The 8903-nt window shown below is 41.5% G+C and overlaps 1 protein-coding gene across 2 annotated transcripts in view; it reads right to left on the bottom strand.

Annotated features, from left to right (window-relative positions):
• Positions 1-542: 542 nt before the first annotated feature.
• Positions 543-8903, bottom strand: part of Cep43 (centrosomal protein 43) — a 31299-nt gene continuing 22938 nt past the window's right edge. For both annotated transcript variants that reach the window (XM_021149129.3, XM_021149131.2), the window contains 3 exons: positions 5849-5888; positions 5013-5109; positions 543-2493 (listed from right to left, as the gene is read on the bottom strand). In XM_021149129.3, the coding sequence (XP_021004788.1) occupies positions 2419-2493; positions 5013-5109; positions 5849-5888 (212 nt within the window). In that variant the 3' untranslated portion in view covers positions 543-2418. The remainder of the gene's footprint in view (positions 2494-5012; positions 5110-5848; positions 5889-8903) is intronic.

The following is an 8903-nucleotide window of genomic DNA, read 5'->3' as shown; positions in this document are numbered from 1 at the left end:
ACAGTTGCCAAGGACACTCCTCAGATGAGCTGTTGGTTAGGATGCTCTAGGGATGCTGGATGTAAGTAGTCACATGAGTTGGTAAGGGCTCTGTAATTAGCCCCAATAAACTGACAAGTCCACTGAACTAGACTTGAATGGTTTCTTGGTATCCTATCTAGGTGAAGGACATTTGTTCATGTCTCCCACAACAGAGAAATCAAACACAAGGATAAATCTAAGTGGAGAGAGGAGTTCTTAGTCTAGTGTGACATTTTTACTGAAAATCAGCCTTGTGTGGCTGCGAGGAAGCCATTTCAGACAAGGAAAGGTGAATACAAGCAACTTGAGAAGCTGTGGGGTGCAGAAGCTTGGGGGCCTGCAGGACCCACTTCTAGGACAGCGAACAGAGGCTTTAGATGGCACGAAGAACAAGGGAGGCAGGAGCACCATCTGCTGCTGTAGTACACGAGGGGCAAGATGTTGCTCATCAAAATGAAATGGCATTTTACAAAGCAAAGTAGAGCATTTAAAAAACAAAACAAAACACCAACGCTGTAAAATGGAGGATACTGCTGGCCAACATTTTAATTCACTGTTCAAAGAAACATTTATTACATGCAGAACCTGTCATTCATTTCACACATTAAGGTTTAACAGGTTAACAATATCTAAGCAAGGAATACTGTAGAAACCACTTCTTCCATGTTGAATGAATTTCACATTTTTAAGAAGTATTCAATACCTGCATGTAGTGCTGACCACAAAGTCTGCTTTTTCTTTCCACCCTCTCAAGACTTACCAAAAGATCAGTCACTGGGTAATAGAAAGTCTCAAATTTCACATATGACTGTTGGAAAGTCTTCCTCAAAATATACACAGCCACATCCTGCCATGCTTGCAGGCTAGTTCACTAACTGGAGTGCCTACCAAATATTAAGGCACACATCTGATCCAGACTCCAGATGTTCAGCAGCCCCAGGGCTCTTCCACAGTACTGAAGAGATGACAGGGCACAGCATTATCTAACAAGCAGACGAGAGCATCTTCATCCAGTGCTGTTCCGAAGAGTCAAGCATGGGGCAGACTAAGAACTTAAGTACCCAAGGGCTTCAGGACACCTCTGTTTCTGTTCTACTTCCTCTTGATGATTGTAGTTCAGTTTCACTTAAGTTGTAAAAAGCCAGACTCTGTTGTCAGAGAGCCCGAGTCTTTATTACTACATTTTCATTTCCTCTACACTTAGGCCTGATACACGTCGCTGTGCTTACGCACTATGGACTGGAAAGTGGCACTGATACAAACCACAGCACCTGCTCACTCACTCACCATGGATCAGTCATGTCCAATTTCTCTTTTAATAATAAAGGTAGCTTTTAACAGTCATAATTGAAATAAAATGCATCTAAGTTTCACACAGTCCCAAATTTTAGTGGTATGACTGCATGTACTGGGCTGAGTTTCTATCTGTACATTTTCAATACATTACAGACGCCACTGTCCTATATCCCTGCAGTACTACATACAACAGTGTAAATTAAATCTGCCAAGAATTCTACTATTGGCTTTATTTTTAAAGAACTACAATGCAATTATGTACAGTATACAAAGTTTGTCAAACTGAATATACATGGTCTTAGGCCATTACTACTATTTCACTCCAATTTGGATTTAAATATAATCAACTTACAGATCTGAAATGAAAGCACTGCTTAATGGTTTCAGATGCATTTTGGTATTGAATGTTTCAAGGCATTTTTAAAAAGAATAAATTACGACTGTAATGAAGTAATCTGTGACTACAGCTGCTTACAGACAGCAGGAAGAGCGTGATCTTAACTGGTAACTGTTATTGACAAGTCTATGAATTAAGAGTACTAATCATTTCTAGTTTAAAACAAGCAAAACTAAGAGTACAGAGTACTTGAATATAACCGTAATGGTCTAACAAACCTCCCAAATGGAAGGAGATACAAAATAAAGTTCAGAGATCCAATTTACCTTGCACTGACACTCTTCAGCACCATGGACTTAGCAGGTTAGCTCACCAACTCTGGGCTAACCCACCTGATACACACTAAGTGGGTGAGCTCCCTGGAGCAGCCACAGACACATAGTGGCACAAACCATGGCTGTACTGACCCTCTTTCTGCTCTTTAACACTGATATTTCAGGGTTCCCTTGCTATAATGAGCCTGACTACAGATGATTTCCTTGGAGCCATGCAGCTAAACCATATTCAGAATAGTAAATCTCCTAGAAATGGCTCATATAGGAAGTATTTGTTTACTAAGCCGAAAAGTTTCATTTTAAAAATATCTGCAGTCTTTTTGAAATGCAAGGCACCAGCAGGAGCGGACATTCCAGCAAGAGTGACTGAGGAAAATGGAGCCAATGATTCGTTTGTCCTCTGTTGATCAGAATGCTTCCTTTTCCTGTCTATGCAACATCTTCCAGATAGTCAGCAACATCACTGAGCTGGGAAACAGTCAGGTCTTGTGTGAGGTCATCGAGCTTTGTTGTCCAAAAGAAAGGGAAAAACCAGTATAAGCAAAGTCTGAATCAATCTGTATATTGTTAGAATTTAAATATATAATTTATAAACATATAATTTATCTTTTAAAGTCTGCTTTGGGGGGGGGAGGGGTGCAGCCCTGGACTAGAGATGGCTTATAGGGAACAGGGACACTAGGTGAGAACAAGTCTCCTCTGCAAACTTTGTGACACTCTCTTAACTCTGCTCATCTGGCCCTTTGTATCTTTCTTTGCTATTCTTTGGATATAGGAAATGTTAAATTAGAATCTCTGGGCTGGTGAGATGGCTCAGTGGTTAAGAGCACCGACTGCTCTTCCAGAGGGCCTGAGTTCAAATCCCAGCAACCACATGGTGGCTCACAACCATCCGTAATGAGATCTGACGCCCTCTCCTGGTGTGTCTGAGGACAGCTACAGTGTACTTACAGATAACAATACATAAATCTTTAAAAAAAAAAAAAGAATCTCTTCAAATAAACCACCCTCCTTCTCTCCTATGGCCAAACAGCAGTCTTGGTATACAACTTTCTGTCACAAAGAAAATTATAACTATTGTACATAACCTTAAAGTTGTTGTATTATTTAAAAAGAAAATCAAAAAAGCCCACACATTGCAAAATCCAGAATCCTTTGGATCTGTATGTTTTTTACTAACTGTTATTAAATAATGAATCCATTAACATAATCCATTGTACTTGCAAAACAACTGAATACTGTATTAAAGCTAATTTTAGACTAGAGACAAGAGCAGGGGGTGGGGGGACTATAAATAAGAAAGATCTGTCGTCATCTACAGGAGATGTCAGTCTCAGTCTGCTGGTTTAGGTCTATAGCAAACGGGGCTGCATTGCTTGCTTCCCTTTTACACTGAGCTGCTGGGTACAGCAGTGCTGCTGACTCTTGTGTGACTCTGTTCTATGCTCAGTCTGTTAGTCTGTTCTAATAGCTTAAGGTGGACTCCTTTGTATTTCCTATGCACTTTGATCAAGCCTGCTGCAAACAATGTCAATCTGATTTCTTCCTTCGCTATTTGGATGTTTATTCTCTCTCTTGCCCGACCGCTCTGGCTAGGCTCTCCCGTACAGTGCTAAATCATGGTGGTCAAAGTGTTGAGTGCTGTGAAAGTCTGAAAACCAGTAGTTGTTTTTCTTCCTCTTGCCTCCCCGCCTCAGTCACTGCTGGCTGCTACTGGGGATCAAACCCAAGCCTCACTCTTGCTACCTAAGTGCTCTATTGCCCAGCTAGCCTGCTTGTCTCTGTTTTGAAATCTGTGATATTACCAAGAAGATGAGTTAGCAACTGACCTCTATCATGAATTCCATTACAAATGCTACACAAAACTAATAATGCTCAGTATAGTCTTTGATAAGACTTCCAACTGTTTTTTGACTCTTCTGGTTGGTAACTGGTGTAAAGGTTAGAGAAGAACCCATCTTATATCCTGGGACAGTAATTACAGACGGTCTCTCTCCTGGTGGCATTTAAGTGTTAATATTTTCACCTTATAAAAGAAACTGGTAAAGCTGGGCATAGTGGTAGCACTTGGAAGACAAAAGGCAGGCGGATCTCTGTGAGTTCCAGAACAGTCAGAGACTCAATCTAAAAAATTAAAAAAGAAAAAAAACCAACAACAACAACAAAAAAAAACACCTCCCAAACAAACAAAAAACTAAAAGTCAATCAAGAACAATGGAAAAAATAAACCACACCAACAAAAAGAAACTGAAATGTTAAGACTCATGCTTACCTAAGACAACTAGTTTCTAAAAGGTGGAGGCAAGAGACTTGGTTCAAGGTTGGGGCTTGCCTTTGCTACATATTAAGTTCAAGGACCCTATCTCAAAACATCCAAACCAGACAACAAAGGAACTCAATACAATAAAAATAACATAAACTCAAAATTTGCTTACTTCTTCTAAAATACCATCTTTCTTGAAGGCCTTCTCCTTGTGTGATAATCGGAACTCAGCCTACACTCACCGTTTTTGAAGGCCTTGGGCATCTTCTAGTTATCTCATGACTCGAGAGGGCAGACCCACCCAAGTTGTGAACAACAGAGATGCTGCAGCTTATCTCTGTTGGGTGAAAAGCTCCAGTGTGGATCTTAACAACGGATTCCTGGCTTTAACCTCAAGTAAAGGCTGTTTCCTTTTGCTCTCCTGACGTGGGGAGCCTGAGATGACCAGAAGACCATCCCACCCCCTACCTTTCCCAGGAAACAGAACCTCACCTGTGACCCTAAGAGAGGCAACATCTGACTCGAGTCCTGATCCCTTGTGGCCACTCTTAATCAGAAGCAAGCCCAGAGAGCCTGCAGAGCACAAGGACCAGCTAACGGATAGCTGAGTCTCACACACCCTTAAAGGTTTGCTTCAGACTTGGAATATTTAAGTGTCATGAACTTCTGTGATTTTCAACCATATTTTACTAGTCACATTCATTTCACAGGCCTCACAAGTCATTAAGTGGACAGACACACCCAGCCTGTGGCCCCTTACTTTATCACTGGTGTTCACGTCCTCTACTCCCATGGAAAGGTCTTCTTCAATCTCTTCTCCAATACTTAGTTCACTTTTTTCTGAGCGATGGCTAGCACTAATGAAAAGAGGGGAAAACGACAAAGAACTCTGAAGAACAACTACTAGTGCTCAAACTTTCCAGAGATTCTTAATCCTCTAAATACCATACAAAACCAACACTAAACATCAACTTCATATATGACATCTGAGAAAGCTGACAAGGGCAGCAGAGGCAATCACAGGGAAAACCTGATTTCTCAAATGCCACTCGTCATATGCTATTCCTGTCTCTACAACACAGGGTAATAAATGATAGTAATAAACTGAAATCTCTAAGCAAAAGAAAAGTGTCAAAATACCCAGACATGCTATTTGAATTTTCTAATCCTATTTATAACAAATATTATTTTCCCATTAATAGGCAATTCATACAAGAAAGTTACCTCAAACAAAATGTTAAGTAATGTCATATTGAAGAAGGCAGTTTTGCTTAAAGTCAAACTCAGATGATCCCCACCCCCAACGACAAAAACGTGCCTTAGGATAGCTAGCGACTTGGTTTTGAGTGACCAGCTAACAACATCTCGGCCACTTCTTTATTCTTTCCAATCCCCGCCCCAACACAGCATACATACTCATCTGCATTGTACTGTAGGATGAAGAAGTCACTCCAAAACATAATTTTGGATTAACTATCTTTCTGTACTTTCAATCAACATGTAAAAGAGAATTAACACCAAATAAACGTAATTTTGCCATATCTGTATTCAGAAAGGATTTAAAGATTTACATATTCACCTCAAGGTGTTTCTTACCTATTAAAATCATCAGCATAGTCCTCATCTTCTCCAGTGCCTGGCAATCAGTTTTTAAAAAGGAACATGTTAAAAATATTATTTAAAATACTTATTTTAAATAAGCATGTTTCCTGCAAAACAATATATTTTTGAATATTACTTTATGAAAACATAAGTACCACAATAGTATTTAAATGTTTTTCAGATTTATTTTATATGCATGAATATTCTGCCTGCATGTATATTATGTATGTGTGCCATGTGTGTGTCTGGTGCCCAAGGAGGAGAGAGTGTTGGAGTCCCTGGGAGCAGAGCTACCATGTGGATGCTGTGAAATGAACCTGGCCCTCTGCAGGAGCAACACTCTTAACCACTGAGCCATCTTGCCAGCCCCAGGAAATTGTATTTTTAGCACATAAAATGAAGGCAGATAATAAAAGCTGTTCAAGTGGTTGCATCATAGGCTAACTAGTGAATACCCTGTCTGTGTTCTAGGTTCAGGAAGGTGGCTTAATCACAGGGAAACTCCCCATGATGCACCCCTGGGACCTAATGAAGCACAGCTCTGGGGGTAGCTTAAGAGCAGAACACTTTCCCAACATGTTCATGGATCTGGCCTCTAGCCTCTTCACCACAAAAACAGAAAAAGTGACACAGCAGCAAGGTACCATCAACTTCTCTAGTCATCCTGTTTCCAACTGCCATGACCTTCACTCAGTAGTTCATTGAAGATTTTAAAAACAATCAGAAAGTGTGAAGAGGCCACAACATATGCATGTGGGCCTATCACCCAAAGGGGTGCTTCGAGCCCTTTTATGGTTGCGTCCAAGCACAACCAGGCCGGAACCACAAAGTTCTGAATTCATAGGGTTTGATGCACAAGAGGTTCCAAATGCAGTCACCACAGGAGCTGTTACTAATGCAGAAGGACCTTAAGCTTCCTCATATACACAACAATCTGAGGAGCTAAACTATAGCTCTCAGTGACAACTAACTGCAAATTAGTTGTTTTCCGATGCCTTTTAGAGCAGCCAAGGAAAGATGCTGGAGAAACAAGACAACCACTGCCAATGGGAAAGAATGGCAGCTGGGAAGTGCACAGGAAGTATCTGAGGGGCCAGAGGAGGCTGCAAGGCAGGAAAACCCTGGATGGAAAGTTAATTGTTCAGAGCTGCTGCCTATACTATCCTGGGTCTGCTAAAACATGGGACCAGATCAGAGGAGGATCCAAGACCTAGAGGGGGCAGAGCACTCTCTTACAGAAGCTGATTAGCCATCTATCACACTCTGGGGTGACTCTTAAGAGGTCTCCCACAGCACAGCAATGAACACAGAGAGGCTTTCCACCATACAACAAAGCAAAAGTAGCATGGTGGGTGAAAGAAGAACTCTGAGGCAGCGTACACTGAAATCTAAGGTGGAGGGGGACAGATCCCAGGAGGATGTGTTCCTGAAGGGAAGGGAAGCCGGACACAGCGAAGACCATGTCTGCAACAACCACTGTGGAGCAAGACGGGCTGGTGGAACACAAGAGTGGCCTGATGTCTTTTCTCACAAGGAGAATGGTATGTGGGAGAGGCAAGATGGAAAGTTAAAGGTAACAGAAAGCCGGGAGGTAGCAAAGCTGTAGCTAACTGGGGGTGAGGGCTCCAGTGGCAGGTGAGAAAGGCACAACATGGGGTGAGGAGCAGAGACTCTTTGCTGGAGCCCCTGAAGAGAAGTAACAGGCAGGGACAAATTTCTAGGTTGCTTTTCTCTGGAATAAGGAAGCTGTCTCTATCTCCAGCCACAAAAGTTAAGGGGCTGCAGGAGCTTGAGAGAAAGCAGGCAGTGTCTGGTCCTCATGGGAAGAGAAGAGGGAAAATGTTCTGAGAACAAAGCCCAGCCTTGGCTGGTCTGCAAGTGCCACTAGACAAACAATGGTCACAGCTGACTGCTGTGTCTCCAAGAATTAAGACAATACGATAGAGGAAACCAAGTCAGGATAGCAGGGCAGCTAGGGCTGCAGTTTGGATCCGTGAAAAGCCAAATGAATTATCTGCCTTCTGGCATTTGTAGTTAGTTCAAACTCAAGATATTTACTGACTAGTGTGCTACCACATGCAAGAAGTTATGAGTTGGAAAGAGTACATTTAACAGAGCATATACTAAATGAGAGGCTGGTACATGCTGCCCACAGCCAGTGACTCTGACTTCTTCCTTCTGTCTAGATGAGCTCTGTCTCAGCCTTTATCTCCATCACCTGGCCTATCACTTGTCTCTTTTGCATTCATTCTTGCATTTGACCAATATTAGCCAATGAGGTAAGAAAGAATAATTTTTATATTTTGAAATATAATTTTTTTGATACTTTGTGTAACTTTTAAAAATGAATCTTTACTTTATGTGTCTGGGTGTTTTGCTTGCAGGTGTGTCAGGTTGTCTGGCTGCTGCCCTGAGAGGCGTCAGATCCCCTAGAGACAGAGTTATGATGGGACAGTTGTGAGCTGCCACGTAAATGCTGGGAATTGAACCCAGGTCCTCTGAAAGAGCAGCCAGGGCTCTTAAGCACCAGGCCAACTTTCAAGCCCATAAATATTAAAACAAAAATAAAATAATAAACACTACGAAGTATGTGCTAGAGATGATTTCACGGGGCTTGCCAAAACCGACCTGCTACTCTACAGAATATTTTATGGTTTACCACCCTTGCTGTAAACAAGAAGTGCCCATTTATAAACATACCATTTGTAAAGTTTTGTTTCTTTCTACCTTTACTATAAATCACACATACTTATGTAATGTATAGCCTGTCTTGGAAAATGATTAGCACAGTGAAGTTTGTTAATGTATTTTTGCTTCAATTTTGTGGTACAAACAAGCTCGACTGTCTTAGAAAACTTCAGGTATTCACAATACTATCCCAACTGTAGTCACTGTGCTGGACTTCTAGAAGGGTCATCTACCTAATACAGTCTCATTATGTAGCCTGGCTAGCCTCACATTCAGAGAGCTACCTGTCTCTGCCTCCCAAATGCTAACATCAAGGTTGTGTGCCACAAGGGTAGCTCATTGCCTACTTTTTGTTAAAGTA

The sequence above is a fragment of the Mus caroli genome, unplaced genomic scaffold, assembly GCF_978045245.1.
Source record: "Mus caroli unplaced genomic scaffold, Mus_caroli_1 scaffold_18, whole genome shotgun sequence".
In the NCBI taxonomy this organism is placed as follows: domain Eukaryota; kingdom Metazoa; phylum Chordata; class Mammalia; order Rodentia; family Muridae; genus Mus; species Mus caroli.
This window is presented reverse-complemented; position numbering and strand designations above follow the sequence as displayed.